Consider the following 21,485-nt stretch of genomic DNA (forward strand, 5'->3'; position numbering starts at 1 on the left):
TCTGCTTTAATTTAATTAAGATTTTTTGTTATAAAATCAGGAGCTTACCTTAAGATCACGGTGAACAATGCACTTTTGATGACAATACTGTACGGCAGATACAATCTGAAATAAATATTTGGATAAAATAGTCAAAATTATTTTATGGTAAAAACACTGATTTTTCTACAATCGCCACCTCCAATTTAAATAAATCACTAACTCAGATTTCAAAATAAGAGTCATTTCACTATTCCTTTAGTTAAGAAAACTATACAGATTTAAGTGATAAAACTTTTGCTTTTTAATGTTGAAAATGTGGAAAAGTAATATTGTCTTCCTAAAACATACTATAATATTTTTTGTCAGAGCCCATGAAGTTTCTGTATGAGTTGTCATCATTCTCTATTTACATGACTGAACATGTATAATTTGTATTTTTGGCCAAATGGTTTATTACAATGTTGAAGTAAGTACTTTAACACACATGAATTAGCATTCAAAATAGCTGGCTAGAGCTAAAACATAAAACTCTGATGTTAGGAATAAAATCAAATGTGTTCAAGGCAAGTTTCCTCAACTTATTAAGAACTTATTAAAGTATTTAGCAATATCTTACATTCACCTATTTAAACATAAAGAAATAGGAAAAAATTTGAGGATTAAAAGAACCCAATGATCAAAATTAAAAATGAAATTTAATCTTATGCCTCTCACTAATTCAAAAAAGCAAAGTATTCTACACCTATTTTGTACAAAGCCATAATTTTTTAACCATTACATATGGCTCATTGGTGATAAGGGCTATACAAGAAAGACAGCATAAATGAGTTTAAAGGCCAAAAATCTAAAGTGAGAAATAGATTATAAACAATTTCATGACAGTTCTTTACTATATAAAATAGGGAAATGGGAAGACTCTGACAGCATCAATAAAAGGCTGTTTTGCATTATATCTGATGTATATGACAATAACCATTTTAATGCACAGCAGAACATTCAATTTTGTGGATTTGTTTAAATGTAAACACAGTTTGAATGCTGAATGTTGGTTAGTTATTACAAATGGAGAAAGAAATGAGATTTTTTAAAAGTCTAAAAGTGATGTGACTAATAGAAATATGGGTAAAAAAAGAACCTCAAAGTAGAATGAAACTGATATTTTGGTATTAGAAAGTAATTCTAATGTGTATTGAAATGGTTCAAAGACAGAGAAGACATGAATTCAAAACAAAATAGTCAACATAAAATGAGTAATATATCATTGAATTCATTTGATTCAATAGTTTATTGAGTACCTGCTATGTGCAAGAAAATGTGCTGGTTGCTAGGGGAACACAAAAATGAACGCTACATGGACCCTGCTCTTAAGGAGCTTACAATCTGGAAAGGGAAAACATGTACGTGAGTAACTATAAAACAAGTTAACACCATAGAAGCAGTGGTACGAAATAATGAAAGAATAATAAAAGATAAAAGAATAATTTCAGTTAGAAATGCTTCCTGGAATGGGTTCTATTTGAGTTAAGCCATTCTTGAAGGACAGAAATATTGAAAATGTTAAGATTTCGGTATGGGGAAGTAGGAATAAGGTGGCAAAATGCATTAATGACAAAGGGGCACAATGTATTTTAAAAATTGATGGGAAAATGATGAGATTAGGGAACTCCCTAAATTCCAAAGTAAGCAAGTACTACAGAACCACTATGTTTTGGGGTAGGGTGATTGTGAATATTTATGATCATTTAGAAGCATGAGTCTTTAAAATACATACCTAACAACAAATATTTGTATCATTAGTCCTTTTAAGCAATATGCTTCAAAACCCTAACACCTTATTTTCACTAAATTATGTTTGCTGGTCACAGGACACTATACATTTATATGCATATTTTATTGGATATACCCACAGGTTATAGTGTGTCCATACTACCAGGCTACTTTTGTATCTCAGATGACAGAAATTTGCTGACAATGTTATTATCTTTTACAAGTCACACATTTGTATGATACAGTGGAGGTGTACTACAAATAATGATTTGGTTATCAGACATTGTCAGAGGCCATGCATTTCACATTAGACACAACAGTCTCCATGAAAGCAGTTCCATAGGCATTTCTGGAATCAAAAACTCTCCACGCCTTTACACTTTAAGAATGGAAAGACAATTAAAGAGAATGCTCTGTATTAAGGATGCATTCTTTTTTTTTGGGTACTAGGGATTGAACTCAGGGGTACTTGACCACTGAGTCCCTTCCCGGCCCTATTTTGTATTTTATTTAGAGACCTGAGTCACTTAGCACCATGCTTTTGCTGAAGCTAGCTTTGAATTATCAATCCTCTTGCCTTAGCTTCCCAAGCTACTGGGATTACAGGTGGGCATCACTGCACCTGGCCTAAGCATGCATTCTCACAAAAAATGACCTCTGAGCTAGCATTAATTCAATGTGGTGGTTCATAGTTTACTATGCTAGCCTTACAGGGAACAGATTCTGCCATAGAGAAGTTATGGCTTCTGACTAACAGCAAAAATCCCCATCCGCAAACCAGTTTCAGTGCATTATTCTATAGTTAGACTCTCCCATCTCAAACATTCCATATCCCATAAATATTAAATATTGTGGGAACTTCTTGATGATCCTTCTACAATAGACCTTGAAAACAGGATTTATAATCAGCACTGCACTACCCTTAAGGCTACAGGCGTCAGTGTTTTCTGGGAAGGTACAGTGGTTAGTGTTGCTCTGCCATTACTTACAAGTGGGTCACAAATTCCTACGCTATAAATAGTGGTTGTGATTCTGGAAGCAATACTATGATTTTTTTGTAGCCCCTCAAATTTCAGGAATGCAGAGGTACTCGCTAGGTGATGGCTGATAAAATGGCCTTAACCTGTCACATATGTCTTTGGTGTATCTCACAGTGGGATCAAAGACATGTATTTGTATACCTTTGGTAATGTAGTACATCCTTTTACTGTTAAAAGAAAAAAGTTTATAAAACACAGAGAAAATAAAAATAAAAGAAAATGTACTTTTATTAATTCTTTAGGAGTTTGAGTTAATTCCAGAAAGAAAAATAAGCTCCTCAGAAATAAACTCCAATTTTGGGGGAACACATATAGATATTAAATATATTTAATATTTACAGCACACAATTTTAAAGAAAATATTTTTCATTGTTTTATATTTTAAATAGCATTAATTTGACACAGCCTCAGCAACATGAGGAATATAAATCTGATTTTTAAATAATCAGACTTTATTCAAAGAACCAAATCAATTTTAGTAATTATTTGAGCTATATAAAAAAATCCTTTTTCTTTTTTTCAGTGCCAGAGATAGAACCCAGGCCTGCATGTGTGCAGGGTATATGAAAATATCTTTGTTATAACTTCGTATCCTGCTTTTGTCCATCAGCAAAGATGGTAAATTCTTTACAATAGCAAGCATTTTCAACTTCTCTAATTTCATACAGTACCAAGTATAATTTTCTAAAAATACACATAAGTATTTTAGAAAAGAAGTAAAACTACCTGACTAATTAAAAAAGTATGAGTAGCATTCATCTTTAAAATATACATTAATATACCAGTGGAAATATTTAATCCCCAATTGGAATCAACTTGCAAGTCTACTACTAACTAAAACTACTGTGACTAACAATGAAAGAACAACAACATTTAAAGTGAAGTTTGTAGGATTTACTTAAGAGTAAGCTTGGAATGCATTCTACTGTCATGTACAACTAATTAGGGCAATTTAAAAAAATTTTTTAAAAAAGAGTAAGTTTGGACTTCCATCACATAACAGCAAGGAATTTAACAGTAAGGGGCTAAACATAATTCAGTTTCTTAATGTTGCTTTTCTCATTACTAGTTGTTTTTAACTTCACTGTTTTAATATTATACTTCTAGGAATCTATCCTGAAAAAAGGACTAAGCATGTCTTTGGTATAAAGCATTTCACCAACTACGCTTAAAAAAGTAATAATTCCGTAAGATAAAAATAATAAAGTTTTTACTAAAAGAAGTCACTCCACAATCATTTTGGAGAATGCCATGTCCAGAACATCAGGTATTTACCTCCCTTGCCCTTGGGGACGTCTGAGTGTTCAGTATGTGAACATACACGTAACTACCATAGAGGCAGATCATATGTGGACATTCGGTGTTGTCCAAACACTGATCATTGAACCTCTAATTGTAGAATCAGTATTTATGCTTAGAGAAGAGGTACTGAGCCATTTTAAAGGAAAATTTTAGATTCACTGAGGGAAAGTTTAGGATACAATATGTTTTCTGCTGAAACCTTACTTCAGAACATTTTATGAATGGTTTACAATTCATTAATTAGTCATTCTATTATAATTTATTAAGCAAGCTAATTTTAATTACCTCAATCATTAAAATTAAAAATAAAAATTCTAGATGGATTTAAATTATTTTTTCTTATTTTATCATTTCTGTAACAAGTATTCAATTGAAGTTGAATTATAAATATGAAGGTCTTACCACAATCTTCTGCCACATATGCATCATGGTTCCTTCCCTACAAGGCTAAATAAAATTAACTGTATTCTTTAAATCTGTGAGTTTTAAATTTCTACACATCTTTAATTATAAAAAATAATATAACAACCTCTTTAAATAGTACACATATATGCTGTATACATAAAGTTAATAATACTTGATAAGAGTTACTGGATACAGGCATAAAAGGATTAAGTGTTTCTTTTCTATCTTAGTCTAGTCTGCATTTCCAAGATTCAAAGAGTTAACAAGATGAGTTTCACTTTAAAAAATTTGCTATTTATGACCATATAAAAGTAACTATCTGCAAATATTTTAAATTTAAATTCAGGAAAAACAGGCTTCTTTTCCAGGAGCTTTCCTTTCTTAAGAAGTATGACAAATCACACTTCTTTTAAAATCATACTTTAAAAAAATGCCATGTACTTTTAAAGTCCAGTTTGTGATACTGTCCACTGTACATCACTGAAAATATCAGCAAAACAAAGTTGAAAACTACTTTCCATACCTGCCTAAATTTTGCACGGGCCTCTTTCTCTTTCATTCTTCCATGGGCAACTAAGTAATCAAACACTTCACCTGAATCAGAAAGGTAAAGCAGGCAGTAAAATATATGTAGATTTTTGGTTAACAATATATACAATATCAAGACTTTGCCTTATTTATAAAGAAACTTTTGGCCCACAATTTTCTGCTGTCTGTGTAAGTCACAACCTAATACACAAAGAGTTAAAAATAAAAAAGGAAAAATTCCATACAGAATTGAGTATCTGCAGCAATTTATGATTGAATAAAACTCTTAAAAATTATAAAAACATAACAAAGAAATCTTGTTTTCTGCTTTCAGGTATTATGTAAAAATACAGTCAACTCTTTATTATTCATCCAAATAAAGGGAAGCCACAGCATAGGTAATCAAAAATTATATTTGGCATTGTATTAGGGCCTCCATTTCAAACAAAATGTCATATTATGTTGGATCTCTGTTTTAAATTCTTCCCATAACACAGTCTTGGTCAAATTCCATCTCACTACTTAACTACCACATTGATTTTTTTTCTTTTTCTTTTCATATTCTGATTATGTTTATTCTTATTCTACTCATTTATTCCGGTAGCTAACTACAAATTATATAGAATTAAATCATCCTTGTATGTATCTCTATTATCCCCAAACTACTTGGAACAGTTTCATAGTATCTGTACTTTATTTATATCTTCATCTCAATGACAGAATACAAAGCGCACAGGCAATAAATATGTGTTGAAATAATTTGAAAATAACTAGAAGCTAAAGATAATTTTTGCTGGAGCCATTATTTACATGTTCCTAAGTTTTTTTCATTTTTCTCTAGTTAGTAATAGTTTAGAAAACAACCAATCTTTAGTTACAGTATTAAGAATATTTCTCAGTATCAGAGAGAAATTTATTTTGTGTCCCTATAATTTATACCATACATACATGAATATCAAAATTTCATAAAATGATTTAAAGAGTTCTTATACAGTACAGCAGAGTAGTTAAAACCTGAGCTTTAGAATCAGACCAATTTTGGCATGAATTCTGGTTTAGTTCAAGTAGCTTAAGAAACATTTAGATTTCTAAACTTCATTAATTGCCTATTCACATGGCTAGTGTGAGGAATAAATGAAATAATGCATGTGCTTGGCACAATGACTGGCATATAGTAAGCACTCAATAAATGATATATTTATGCCTAGGTATACAGTTATATTACATATACATATATGCAATATCAATCCTAGGATATAGCAAAATATTAAAAATCAAATATGTAATGGATGTATGTGAGATGAAACTTATATATCTACAATGCTTAACAGTATATTGTATCAAGAATACGTGATTAAATGAGATGAGAACAGAGAAATGAATTGATGCTCTAGTTGATTCATCAAAGCAGTTAATTCTAGATATGTGTTAATAGTTGTTAATTCCAGTTAACCCATCAAAGTAGTCAATTCTAGATATGTAGATTTAGGCTGGGAAAGATGTACGCAAGCGTTCAAAAATTTGGATCTACTCATAGGTTATTCCTAGACTGCTCATACTACAGATAATTATGTGACTCAGCCCTTCGCTTATTATATATTGCTGTGTATGATTTGCTTCCCCGACTCCATTGTAATCTTCTTGAAGGCAGTGAATTTATCTTTGCTCACCTGTTTATTCCCAGGACCTAGAATATTACCTGGTAATTGTTTAATAAACATTGTTGGCATGAACAAAAGAAGGACTAGACACATTATTCCAGAGTAGCCCTGACACCTATTTTTATAGATTCCTTTGGATTTAACATTGTTCAAAAATCATAAAGGGTTTCCCTCACTTCCTAATCACTGAAGATCATTGCTTCATTAGTGAATTAGAATCAAGTGATCAACTTCTGGCAGAGGTAGCTGTCTGGCTCAACTCTTGCTCATACTAAATTTCTAGTGTGCATGTCACATCCAATCTTAAACTACCTAGATATTTCAGAGGAAAAATATTCAGTGTTTTATTTTCCAGAGTCACCCTGCCATTTGTGGAATTTGTGGAATTAAAGGGCAAGAAAATGATTCCAGATTTACTGCCACAGAACCATGATACTTGTGTTACAGAATCACTGATCTGCAAGAACCAAAGAAAACCTATCACCAGGAATCAGGACTGAGTAAGAGACTGGCTGGTTTGGGTTGAATGCCAGAAACCACCTCTCCATCCCACTCCCTGCTGCCCCTCCCAGTTATGCTACTGAAGGAGAGCAGTGATGACCCTGCGAGTTCTGTTCCTCCAGCCATCGCTCCCCTTCATTAGCACCAATAGAGAGTTGACTGTACTTGGTGGTAATACTTAAATCAGCTCATCTATCAATATTAACACAACCTTTGGTGGACCTTCACAGTAGCAGAAAGGTATGCACAGATTTTAGTGGCCTATAATTTCTCATTTCAAAGCATGCCTAGTCCCCAAATTTATTTTTTTTTAGGAAAAAATAGTCTAATTGAACTAAAACTAACATTCCTGTTAAGCTAACAGACTGATATGGATATCTAACTAAAGGATAGAAAAATAAAAAGTTCATTATGCAATATTTTCAGATTTATTAGTTTTATTATATAACATTTTATGCAAATTTGCATGACTATATAAATATAATTGTGAAAATCCAATAATAATAATCGTTAATGACCCAGGTTTTCATGTTATGTCAGAAAACCTATATTGAAATGTTTTTTCAGAATGGAAAAGTTTTGTAAAAAGCAAATCTACTAAAACATTTAATTTGTATAAACAACTGAAAATGTAATCAAGTTGTTTAATATTTACAATAAAAGTTCTGAGAAATTTGAGACCATATAAAAATATAGTTTACATGCTACAGACTAGAGTAAATCCTCTTTACTCTTGTTTTCATAAAATCTGCCTCACTATAAAAAATCTATTAACTTTGTTAGCTAGAAGGACTAAATATTAAGTTAAACACTAAGTTTTTCTATTGATTCACAAAAAGTTAATAGACCAAATAGTGGCAGCTACCCTTTCTTTTCCAGTTGCTTATATTCTCTAGGCCTTAAAATGTTTAAGTACTCTTGTTTTACTTGTTAAATGATTTAATTCCATAAATTTTAAATATATTTCAGAGAAGTCTTAAGAAAAATAATTTTGAGTCAATGTATTGTTAGTTTAAAAGAACATGGGAGTCCCCGGCCCCTCAGATAGGAAAAAAAAAAAAAAAAGAACATGGAGAAGATAAATAGATTTTCTATTATATCTTGGCACTTAAAAAATCTACAAATGTATCTTGCTATCTCCTTGTCAATGCAGTACTCTAACATAAAATATATAGACTGAAACTTATTTAAATTGAAACATTTTATGGATTATCTTGGAAATGTACATATATTGAAAATCTGTCATATATGAACAGTCAGTGAAATAAACATCTGACCTAGAACAAAGTTTTACTATGGACTTGATTAAATACTTTTTGTACTGAGATTCTATTTAGAGCCAGGAGCTCCTAATCATATCATGACATATTATATTTAAGTGTAAATCAAAACAATACTAAGATTTCAAAACAAAAAAGTCCCTAAGTATTTTTTAAATAAGTAAAAAATTCTATTTATAATGTAGAACCAAAAGGTCTTGAAAACAAACACTGAATTTTCCTTAGGATTATGATTTAAAGGTATTTCAATAAATTATAGATTGATTTATAACCCTGAAGAAAAATGTCATGCTGAACTGTTACTAATTCAGTGTCATTAAAGAGAACTTTTCAATCCCCCTCATTTCTTACCCCCGCTTGCATACTCCATGACTAAATAGAGGGTCTTCTCTGTTTCTATAACTTCAAACAATTTCACTGTAAAAAGAAATTAGAGATATAACTTTTTGATTGTTAGCACAGAATGGATATTTTAAGAAATCTAAGGTAATACTCGACAAGTGGAAAATTGGAATATTTGCTAAAATGTTTAAAACTTTAAACTCAAAAAGTCTCTCAAGAGTTATTATATTACTCCTACAGAAGAAAACTACTTGCTAAAAAGAGATTTGGAAATAACTTAAGTGAAAAAAGTTTCTGAGATTTAAAAAAAATTTACCTTTTCTAATTAGAGTAAGATAATAAAAACAGAAACCTTAAAATCAGAAAAACAGAAGTTTAACCAAAGCTTAAAAGAGACTATACTATAATGAGGTATCATAAAATATTAGGTAAGCTTTGATAGAAACAAAAAAATCTAAATTTATATGACACACAGTTGAAAGTATTCACCACAAATAATCACATTAATAGCTATACACAGACAAGATTTGTAAATGCTCAAGAAACCAGTGTAGAAAAATGAATAGATTTTTAAAGAACTGGCTTTTTACTTTTTACAATTATATATAATAATATATCTGATCAATAAATTTATTGTAAACATGGGGGAAATCAGAACTTATGAAAATAAATGCATTAATACTGAAAGTATTTTCTTTAAAATAAAAATTTCTTTTGCCCATAGCTAATATCAAACTCAAGTGCATATTATCAAAATACCTGGAATTCATATTATATAAATATGTAAATGGTATGCAATCTCTATGTAGCAAGATACATTACTAAAGAAGATAAAAAATACTATACGCATTAACTCCAAGTTATATCAATTATTTTGGTAATGAGCAGACGACAGCAAGGTAGTTGAAAATACAAGCTGTAATCTTCAGTTAACTTTCTTATCATCTATTTTTATACAAAGTATCACTTTCCCAGGTTATCATTTTCTTTCAGTTTATATAAAGCATGCTTAAGATTGGACCTTTTCAAACACCCTCAAATTAAGGAAATCATTGTGTTACTAATTGGATGTATAAATTTCATACCTATATTAGGATGATTCAGTATCTTCATTATTCGTACTTCTCGAAACAACTGTTAAAGAAAACAGGTAGATATATTTCTGTTAAAAAAAAAAAAAACAAGACTCAAGCAGAGAGCCAATTGAAACACTTATTTGAAAAACTCCACCTGCTTTCAAGACACAGCAACATTCCGGCAATAAACAGAAATGAAGTGTTTCTCAGTGCCAACTCTGCACAAATGAGGTATGTAACTTAGATCAACAGGTCAGCCTCACTGAGACTGGGTTTCTAAAAGAATTTTAACTAAGTGAAAACAAATGGTTCTGTGCCTGTGTGGTAAGTGAATGCACTATATGCAATAACACACTATATTCAACAACTCTCTGACTAGGAACAAAAGAAAAATACTACGGAAATGAAATCAAATGATCCTTCATAGGATCTTTATCCAGAAACAACCTTCACTGGGGGTCCAACTCTTTAAAGATATCTCTTTTGGCTGATCAGACATTTTAATGAAAGATTCAGGAGCATTTTTATATAGACTTGTAGAATAATAATAAAGGATAGCAAAATATATTCACTACTTTATATAAAACTAAAACAAAATGACAAGAAATTACTTGAAAAACAAACGTTAAAATTCTCTATATGGCCCATTTTTCAAAGGTATGATGTGGCATTTTTTCCATCTCTCCTGTCTTTGCGTATGTGTTAGATTCTAAATCAAGCAATTTGTTCAAGAGAAGAGAATAACCAAGACTTGGTGATATTCCAAAAAGTCTATATTAAGACATATGAGTTGTGTCAGAATAAAATCTAAATTCGGTGCTTCCAGAGGTGACATTCCTCCAAAGAAGATACATAATGGCTAAAAAGAAAATGAAAAGATGCTCAACATTGTTAATTATTAGGGAATCAGAAATCAAATCTGCAATGAGATACAACCTCACACCCATTAGGATGACTAATATCAAAACAAAACAAAGATGCAAACAAAACACATCCCCAGAAAATAATAAGTGTTGGATGTGGTGAAAATGGGACCCTTGTATACTGCTGATGGGAATGTCAAATGATGAAGCTGTTGTGGAAAACAATATAGTATCATGAAACACAATATTCTTAAAATAATTAACAGAATTACCACATGATTTAATAATCAGTTCCACTTTTAGGTAGATACCATATTCTCAAAATAATTAAAATCAGGGACTCTAACAGATATTTGTAAATCAGTGTTCACAGCAGCATTATTCACATTAGCCAAAATGTAGAAGCAACTCAGAATTTATCAACAGATGAACAGATAAACAAAATGTGGTATATACATACAATGGAATATTATTCAGCTTTAAAAAGGAAGGAAACTGACACATACCATGACATGGACTGAACCTTGAGGACATTGTGCTAAGTGAAATAAGCCCATCACAAAAGGACAAATACTTATAACTATATTGATAAAAGTAGAGTGGATGAATTCATAAAGATGGAAGGTAGAATGAGGTTGCCAAGGGCTGGGAGGATGTGGGGTTAGAGGGATACTGTTTAATAGGTACAGCGTTTGGGAAGATGCAAACAGTTCTGGAGATGGATAGTGTTAGCTGCACAATGTGAATATACTTAATGCCATTGAACTGCACACTTAAAGATGATTAAAATGGTAAGTTGTATGCACATTTTATCACAATCTGAAAAAGTAAATAGAATTTACAAAAGTACATCAATAAAATTTCATCCCAATGGAAAAGCATAATAATACTTAAGGTTTACCAGCTACAAAAAGCTTGCCCTAGCTATCCTCAATATTCCTACACAAGATCTAGGAAGTATATAAGTCTGTAAGTGTATATATTTATGTAAGTAAACTTTTATGAAAACCATAATACTTAATAACTAAAAATTTCACAACAGTAAATAAAATACAAAGACAAGTTCAAGACAATCCCTTTCTCTAACCATGAAGCATATTCTTGATTTGTGTTTGGCACAAAGAACACTCAGCTTAACCTCTCAGTGGCTTTCAGAACACTTGACATCTCCTCCTCAGTTCTCAACCTATCTTTCTGACCCTCTGCTGTCCTCTTACCTTGTTGACTGCTCAGTCTTCCACTAGATCCTCTCCCTGTTCTTCAGTCTTTAAGCAAGAGTCTCCTCAATGTTCAGCTCTTAGCCCCCTTTTCCTCCCACTCTACACTCTCTTCCTGGGTGCTTTCATGGCTTCAGCAAATTGTTGCAGACTCCTACATTCATATTCCTCACCCAGAACATTTTTTAAATCTCAAAGTTCATATCCACATTATCTACTCCATATTTTCACTTGGCTCACAGGAATACAAGCCCGATAATTGATTTTTCACACTGAATTGGTGGTTTACCAATGCCATTAGATCAAAATCCATAATTGTGAACCACCAAGATCCCATTTCCCTCTCCAGCCTCATCTCATGATACTCTTGCTCCCAGAAGAACTGCACTCCAGTCACCCAGCATTTCCCCTCAGTTCTTTGTACTCATTCGGTCCTTCTCTGATACTTAGGGTCTAAAAAAATGTGTCCCTCTGACTGGAATAAATGTTCTTATTTGTTTTTTGGAATATAAAATATTTCAAATCTTTTGAAAAGTACAAAAATCAATATAGTATCTCTGAATTTATCACCAAGATTAAAACAAATGATGTATTGTCCCATTAGGTTACATTTTTATCTTTTTTATTTTTAAGAATTTATGAATTTTGGTTACTATTTTAGTAAAGTATTATTAAGACATTCCAGTCAGAACTAGACACTCAACCATCTCTTTTTCTCCCTTTTCATCCTAAGCATTACCCTAAGGACAGTACATATCATTGCACACTTTTTCTACATGTAGCAATGCTACTTTTTGTGCTTTAAACTTTAGATAAATGGAATCATATTGAATATATCTTTCTAAACTTATCCTTTAAACATCTTGCTTTGAGATTTGTCCCTATATTTAGAGAGAGATCTGGCTGATCCATCTTACTCGCTGTGTTCTATTGCATTATTTGAAGACACCATCATTTATTCAGTGTCCTACTAAAGATGCTTAATTTACTTCCACTTTTCACTATGGCAAACACTGCTATAATGAACATATCTCAATGCTTCTCTAAGGTATATCTAGAAATAATTGTTTGATAGTGGGGTATACACATCTTAAATTCTGTTAGGTCTTGCCAAATTACTAGCTTCAGCCTGCCCCACTCTGCATCTGAAGGCCTAGTACTGAGGAAATAGCACTGTTTTCAGTGCCTCGATCACTCTACCTTTGGGGCCCCACAGTCCTAATGACTTTTTTGAGCTCCAGGTCACTCATGACATTGCTGACCCGAGGCTCTAACAAAGGGAGGTAGCTTCCAACCAAGAAGGGCCCCTTGGTGTTCTGGACTCTTCACCTCCCAAACAGGGCTAACAGGTTTTTAAAAAGCGACTATTAGCTTTTCCTGGGCTCTTGTTGAAACTGAACACCTGACCACAGAGGCACAGTCACATTCACTGACCAAACTGCCTTACTTAGACATGCGAATCAGGAAAAGGTAAGAAAGGTAGCACCAGAAGTTGTTTCACAAACATACAAATTTATTTTTTAGAGCAGTTTTAGGTTCACAGCAAATTGAGCAGAAAGTACAAAGTTTTTATATCCCCTTGCCCTTCCTAAACACACACAGCTTCACTCCCAACCCCATCAAAATCCCAAACTGGAGTAGTATATTTGTTTTAATCAATGAACCTGCACTTAACAAACCATTATTGCTCAAAGCCTATACTGTACATTAGGGTTCACTTTGTGTTGTATATTCTGTGAGTCTGACAAAAATATAACATGTAATAGTTCCTCTATGCTAAAATACCCTGCAGTCTACCTATTTACCCCCAGATCTTGGTACCCACTAATCTTTTTACTGTTGCTCCATAGTTTTGCCTTTTCCAGAATGTCATATATTTGGAATAATATGGTATGTAGCCTTTTCAGATTCACTTCTTTCACTCAATTATAGGCATTTCAGGTTCCTCTGTCTTCTCAAGGCTTTAGAGCTCATTTCCTTTCTGTACTGAATAATAGTTCACTGTCTAAATGTTCAACGTTTTATTTATCCATTCACCCACTGAAAGATGGCTTGGTTGATTCCAAGTTTTGTCAATAATCAATAAAGCTGCTATCAACATCTGTGTGCACGTGTCTGTGTAGACCTATGTTTCCACCTCCTTTGGCAAATACTGAAGAGTGCAACTGCTGGATCACATAGTAAAAGTATGTTTAGTCTGATCAGAAACTGCCAAACTGTCTTCCACCATGGCTGTACCATTATACGTTCCCACTAGCAATGTGAGAGTTCCTGCTTCTCCACATCCTAAAAGCATTTGGTGTTGTCAGGGTTTTGGTTTTTCACCATTTCCAACAGGTGTGGATATTTTTGTTGATATTTCATTATCGTATTAATTTTCATTTCCCTGATGACATGTGAGGTGAAGCATCTTTCCATATGCTTATTTGCCATTTATACAGTTTCTTCAATAAGGTGTTCGTTCAGATCATTTCTCCATGTTTTATAAGCAAATTATGCTGCTTGTTTTTATAAATCTTTTCAAAACAGTTTTTGAGGAGGCTGTTCCAATCCTCAATAACACCAGATGCCTGTGGACAATGAGGAGCATGGAATATACATCAGATACCTGGTTGATTCATTTGTAACATGAGAGAATGGATCCTTACTCTGGGCAGTCCTGGAGGCCCTGGGCAGAAGGAGCCAGAAGTTACATACTCTCACTTCTTCCCTGGGGGTCTCAGGGAGGTGAGGACCTTGGTCTGAGTGGTGTGCCCTTAGGTCAGCAGGGAAGAATGTGCCTAGAATCTGGGTGAATATTCAGAGTGAAGCACTGAAGGTACATTCCACCCTAAGACACAGAAGATGCTACTCCTGCCTGTTATTTTCCAGAACTGACCACAGGGGTGGAGCTCTGTGAGGTCTCTCCTGTTTTCAGTGGGGACCCCCCTCATAATGTACTCCGTCTTCTTACCTGGGCTTCTGACCCCACCTGGGCCTCTTTTCTCTGAAAACCTGATCCCCCAACCCCAGACTAAAGCTCATCTCCCTGATGGGCACTTCATCAGAGGGCTACAGACCTTTGTTTGCCTCACAGGGCTGACTGCAAAGGGTGATTCCATGGGTTACATTTTCAGGAGCTCTAGATTACGGTTTCAATCTTTTTTTTTTCCTTCTTTACATGTAACTATAAAATCAAAACTCATAAATCTGATGATCCTAGGTTTTAAAGTAACCAAAAAATGTTTTTAAAAAAAAACAAATATTATGACAGTTTATTTTGTGATGATTTTCATAAAATCATTCTATAAGCACTGAGTAATAAAGTCAGCCATTTAAACATTTTAAAATCATTTTTAAGAAAACGACTTAATTTTAACCAAGTTAATTTTAAAAAATCACTGGACATTATCTTTAAAAATACTGGTTGACCCCACCGAACCCGCATCCCACATACATTACAAATGCAAAAAGTCTTTATTTTGGCTTTCTCTATAGTCGTACTATACATATAAAGGAGGTGGACTTGTTATTAATATGAGTAGCATTTTAAGTTTCATTTATATTCATCTATATTATCACTCTAATGTATTTCTAACAGAACAATCCCTGGTATCAATTTTGCTCTTTCAGACTTCCATGCAAATGAATTACTGCCTCTACTTTCTTAATCTGTTCTTTCTTACTTTCTTATTAAAATTTATCTGCTAAGTTGTAGGAAATAACTACAAAATATAAGTGCTGGAGTGGAATGGAAGTCCCCCCCCCCCCGGGTTGTTACTGTTATTTTTTTTTTCACTTTAATTTATTTTAATTGTAAACAAATGGGATACACGTCGTTTCTGTTTGTACTTGGAGTAACAGCATACCATTTGTGTAATCATAAATTTACATAGGGTAATGATGTTTGATTCATTCTGTTATTTATTACATCCCCCCACCCCTCTTTTCCCTCTATACAGTACTTCCTTCCTCCATTCTTGCCTCCCTCCAACCCCCCATTATGTGTCATCATCCACTTATCAGTGAGATCATTCGTCCTTTGGTTTTTTGAAATTGGCTTATCTCACTTAGCATGATATGCTCCAATTTCATACATTTGCCTGCAAATGCCATAATTTTATTATTCTTTATAGCTGAGTAATATTCCATTGTATAGATATACCACAGTTTCTTTATCCATTCATCAATTGAAGGACATCTAGGTTGGTTCCACAGTCTGGCTATTGTGAATTGAGCAGCTATGAACATTGTTGTGGCTGTATCTCTGCAGTATGCTGATTTTAAGTCCTTTGGGTATAGACCGAGGAGTGGGATAGCTGGGTCAAATGGTGGGTTCATTCCAAGTTTTCTAAGGAATCTCCACACTGCTTTCCAGAGTGGCTGCACTAATTTGCAGCCCCACCAGCAATGTATGAGTGTACCTTTCTCCCCACATCCTCTCCAACACCTATTGTTGCTTGCATTCTCGATAATCGCCATTCTAATTGGGGTGAGATGGAATCTTAGGGTAGTTTTGATTTGCATTTCTCTTATTACTAAAGATGGTGAACATTTTTTCATATGTTTGTTGATTGCTTGTAGACCATCTTCTGTGAAGTGTCTATTCATTTCCTTAGCCCATTTGTTGATTGGGTTATTTGTATTCTTCGTGTAGAGTTTTTTGAGTTCTTTATAGATTCTGGAAATTAGTGCTCTAGCTGAAGTATGAGTGGAAAAGATATTCTCCCACTCTGTAGGCTCTCTCTTCGCATGGCTGATAGTGTCCTTTGCTGAGAGAAAGCTTTTTAGTTTGAATCTATCCCAGTTATTGATTCTTGCTTTTATTTCTTGTGCTATGGGAGTCCTGTTAAGGAAGTCTGATCCTAAGCCAACAAGTTGAAGATTTGGACCTACTTTCTCTTCTATAAGATGCAGGGTCTCTGGTCTGATTTCAAGGTCCTTGATCCATTGTGAGTTGATTTTTGTGCAGGGTGAGAGACAGGGGTTTAGTTTCATTCTGTTGCATATGGATTTCCAGTTTTCCCAGCACCATTTGTTGAAGAGGCTATCTTTTCTCCATTGCCTATTTTTGGCACCTTTGTCTAGTATGAGAAAATTGTATTTATTTGGGTTTGTGTCCATGTCCTCTATTCTGTACCATTGGTCTTCCTGTCTATTTTGGTGCCAATACCATGCCATTTTTGTTACTATTGCTTTGTAGTATAGTTCAAGGTCTGGTATTGTGATATCCCCTGTTTCATTCTTCCTGCTAAGGAATGCTTTAGCTATTCTGGGTTTCTTATTCTTCCAGATGAATTTCATGATTGCTTGCTCTATTTCTGTAAGGTACATCATTGGGATTTTAATTGGAATTGCATTGAATGTGTATAGCACTTTTGGTAGTATGGCCATTTTGACAATATTAATTCTGCCTATCCAAGAACATGGGAGATCTTTCTATCTTCTAAGGTCTTCCTCAATTTCTTTCTTCAATGTGTTGTAGTTTTCATTGTAGAGATCTTTTACCTCTTTGGTTAGATTGATTCCCAAGTATTTTATTTTTTTTGAGGCTACTGCAAATGGAGTTGTTTTCCTCATTTCCCTTTCAGCTGTTTTGTCGCTTGCATATAAAAATGCTATAGATTTATGCATGTTGATTTTATAGCCTGCTATTTTGCTGAATTCATTGATGAGGTCTAGAAGTTTTCTGGAGGAGGTTTTTGGATCCTCTAAATATAGAATCATGTCATCAGCAAATAGTGACAGCTTAAGTTCCTCTTTTCCTATTCGTACCCCTTAATTTCTTTGGTCTGCCTAATTGCTCTGGCTAGAGTTTCAAGGACAATGTTGAATAGAAGTGGTGAAAGAGGACATCCCTGTCTTGTTCCCATTTTTTAAAGGGAATGGTTTCAGTTTTTCTCCATTAAGAATGATGTTGGCCATGGGCTTAGCATTAATAGCCTTTACAATGTTCAGGTATGTTCCTACTATTCCTATTTTTTCTACTGTTTTGAGCATGAAGGGGTGTTGTATTTTGTCGAACACTTTTTCTGCATCAATCGATATAACCATATGATTCTTATCCTTAAGTCTATTGACATGATGGATTACGTTTACTGATTTACGGATGTTAAACCATCCTTGCATTCCAGGGATGAACCCCACTTGATCATGGTGCACGATTTTCTTAATATGTTTTTGGATACGGTTTGCCAATATTTTGTTAAGGATCTTTCCATCTATATTCATCAAGGATATTGGTCTAAAATTTTCTTTCCTTGATGTGTCTTTTCCTGGTTTGGGTATGAGGGTGATATTAGTTTCATAGAATGAGTTTGGTAGGGTACCCTCCTTCTCTATTTCCTGGAATACTTTGAGAAGTATTGGAATGAGTTCTTCTTTGAAGGTCTTGTAGAACTCGGCTGAGTATCCGTCTGGTCCTGGGCTTTTCTTAGATGGTAGGTTTTTAATGGTTTCTTCTATTTCATTGCTTGATATTGATCTGTTTAAATTGTGTATGTCCTCCTGGTTCAGTTTGGGAGGAGCATATGTCTAAAAATTTGTCAATGTCTTCGGTAGTTTCTATTTTGTTGGAATAAAGATTTTCAAAGTAGTTTCTCATTATGTTATGTATCTCAGTGCTGTCTGTTGTGATATTTCCTTTTTCATCACAAATTTTAGTAATTTGAGTTTTCTCTCTCCTTCTCTTTGTTAGTGTGGCTAAGGGTTTGTCTATTTTGTTTACTTTCTCAAAGAACAAAGTTTTTGTTTTGTCAATTTTTGAATTGTTTCTTTTGTTTCAATTTCATTGATTTCAGCTCTGATTTTAATTATTTCTTGTCTTCTACTACTTTTGCTGTTATGGCATGGAAGTTTTTGTAACTGGTCTCCACTGAACCAATCTGCCAGAACTATTACTCTACAGTCCCCTGCAAAACTCAAGTGACAGCCCTGCATCCACAATGTGCACAGTTCGTGATGTTCCCTGCACCCTTACACTTTCTGTAAATGATGCTCACCAAAGGTTATTGAGGTCCCAAACATGTTTGTCACTGCAAATAGGTGATTTGGCTAATATATGTGCTTTATATTACCACACCCTAACAACTTATAACAACATACATATTCATCTCAGTTTCTATAGCTTAGTACTTCAGACATGGTTTCACTGTGTCTCTGCTTAGAGTCTCACGAGGCTGCAATCAGAGTATTGTCCAGGCTGTACTTTCATCTGGAATTTTGACTGGGGAAGGATCTATGTCCAAGCTGCTCCAGTTGGCAGAATTCATCTTCTTTAAGCTATAAGACTGCAGACCTTGGCTTCTCTCTGCTCTCAGCTAGAGACCACCCTTACCTCTCCTTGCCAAGTGGGCTTCTCCAACATGGCCATTTACTTTCTCAAGCCAGCAATGATAAGTGCTAGAGTGAGTTTGCTTAGCAAGACAGGCTTATTAATATAATATAATCTTGGGAGTGAAATTCTATTACCTTTTCCCTGTTATTAGTTAGAACCAAGTCACAGGCTGTGCCCATAATCCAGGGAAGGGATAACACAAATGTGTGAACACCTGAAGGTGAGGCTCACTGGGGGTTGCCGTAGAGTCTGTCCAATATGATTAAACTTTACATAAACCAGTGAATTATAGGTTTGTTATTTAATGCAACAAAGCAAATGAGATACTTTGCAAATACTGAATAAAAGCTGTTAACAAAATCGCTGTTCAACTAGGTGTGGGTGAATGAAATGTAAAAGATTAAAATAAAATGTAAGACTGTGCTCTCAGATTGCTTCCTGAATATCATTAAACTCTCCTTTCATGAGCTAAAATAGAACAAAACTGGAAATAGTAGCAAATGTATTGTGAATTTGAGTGTGATTTATACAAGATAACCAAAGTAGAATTCCAGTTTGTACACTCGAATTGAAAAAAGAAGTGTTGACCTTATGTTGGTCAATGAATGTACACTCTTGTATTCAATTACAATGTTAAAAGATTGTATTCTTTTAAATAAATTCTCCCTTTCAGCCCATGAAACAGGGCTCTTACCCTAATGCCTCTTACTTTGGCACAGGCATTTCCTATGTACTGGGAAGGGCAACCAAGGAGCTATGCACAAAAAAGCCATACCAGCTCCTTGACTGACTTCTTTTCTTTCTCTTCTTTCTTCAGAAAGCACATCAAATTACAAATTAGTGAGGACAGTATTGCTATATGGAGGGCACTGGTTAATTTAAATTAAATTACTGGCAAACATGGTAGTTTTCTAGCAGGAAAGTGGCTATGATGTATCTCAAAACTAACTGAAACATACTGATGTCTCCTGGTAGCTCCATGGTTGAGCATAACTTACCTAAAAGAATAGATTAACCACATATCCTTCAGGCATTGTTCCCTAAATGATGTTACTTTTTTTATTTCATTGCTTTATAAATGGGCTTTTAAGCAACACAGTTCATGAATTTAGTCCTTGACCAGTACCCAGAATGTATCAAGAACAGAGATGAGCTGGGGACAGGATTAAGATAATCTTGTGAATATTAAGGTATCTAACAAAAATAGCACCTGCACAGAAATCCACTCTGCTTTCGCTGGGAGATGAAGCATGAGAAAACAGTTATAGACAGGGCCAATGTTCTCATCAGAAATTTTTATTCTAATTAAAACAATAATACACATTCATTGGGGTTCCTGCATCTCAAAGATGTCTTAAATATATTATTCTAGACTTAGTTTCCTCTCCTTCAGCAGTTTTTGACAAAGAGTGAGAATAAAACTGTAACAAATAAGAACATGAAGGTATGTGTGGGTTGGGAGTACATTGGCTAAAATGATACGCAGTTGTGCAAAGAGGAAGAGTGGTTGCTTTTGGAAGGATGTGGATATTTTATATGGCATGCTACTTAAGGATAATAAAGTGCCAGAATCCTGTCCCATCAATCATTCCTCAACTCCCTGTCCCCCAGAAAATGACTTGTCAGTTAGATTTTGGGTCACACTATAAACTGTGTCCTCCAAAATTCCTGTTATATCCCTAACTCACAGTGTCACATGACTGTTCTTATTTACAGATAGGGACTCAGAAGAAAATAAAGGTTAAATGAGGTCATACAAGTGGTACCTTAATTCAGTATGACTGCTGTCCTTAAAGAAGAAGGTACACCAGGGATGAGCTGGTACAGAGGAAAGGCCATATGAGGCCACAGTGAGAAGACAACTATTTGTAACCCAAGGAGAAAGTCCTCTGTAGGCATCAATCCTCCCCCCGCTGTTATCTTGGACTTCCAGCCTCCAGAACTATGAAAAAAGTTCTGTTGTATAAGTCACCCTGTTTGTGGTATTTTATTATGGGAGCCCTAGCAAACTAATACATTAACCCCCTCAAATCTAGAGGATTCTGGTCAACTAAACTTCAGCCATGGCTTCAGCAAAGATCTAAGATGTCTCTTATTCTCCATGACACCCTTAAACCCTGCCTAAACCTCTTTATTTTTCAGTTGGTCACATAGAAGAAAGAAAATCAAAGTTAATGTCAGAGTCTTCGGCATGAACTATGTGAAC

At 34.1% G+C, this 21,485-nt stretch overlaps 1 protein-coding gene across 6 annotated transcripts in view; it reads right to left on the reverse strand.

Moving 5' to 3' along the window:
- Positions 1–21,485, reverse strand: part of Mark1 (microtubule affinity regulating kinase 1) — a 153,764-nt gene that overhangs the window by 32,723 nt on the left and 99,556 nt on the right. For 2 of the 6 annotated variants that reach the window (XM_047520365.1, XM_047520363.1), the window contains exons 4-7: positions 9,894–9,942; positions 8,818–8,883; positions 5,020–5,090; positions 49–105 (exon numbers count right to left, since the gene is read on the reverse strand). In XM_047520365.1, coding sequence (XP_047376321.1) covers positions 49–105; positions 5,020–5,090; positions 8,818–8,883; positions 9,894–9,942 — 243 coding nt within the window. Of the gene's footprint in view, positions 1–48; positions 106–5,019; positions 5,091–8,817; positions 8,884–9,893; positions 9,971–21,485 lie in introns of those variants that run through there. The other 4 variants (XM_047520366.1, XM_047520367.1, XR_007104295.1 and 1 more) reach the window with 4 other exon arrangements.

Source organism: Sciurus carolinensis, chromosome 12, assembly GCF_902686445.1.
Source record: "Sciurus carolinensis chromosome 12, mSciCar1.2, whole genome shotgun sequence".
Taxonomy (NCBI): domain Eukaryota; kingdom Metazoa; phylum Chordata; class Mammalia; order Rodentia; family Sciuridae; genus Sciurus; species Sciurus carolinensis.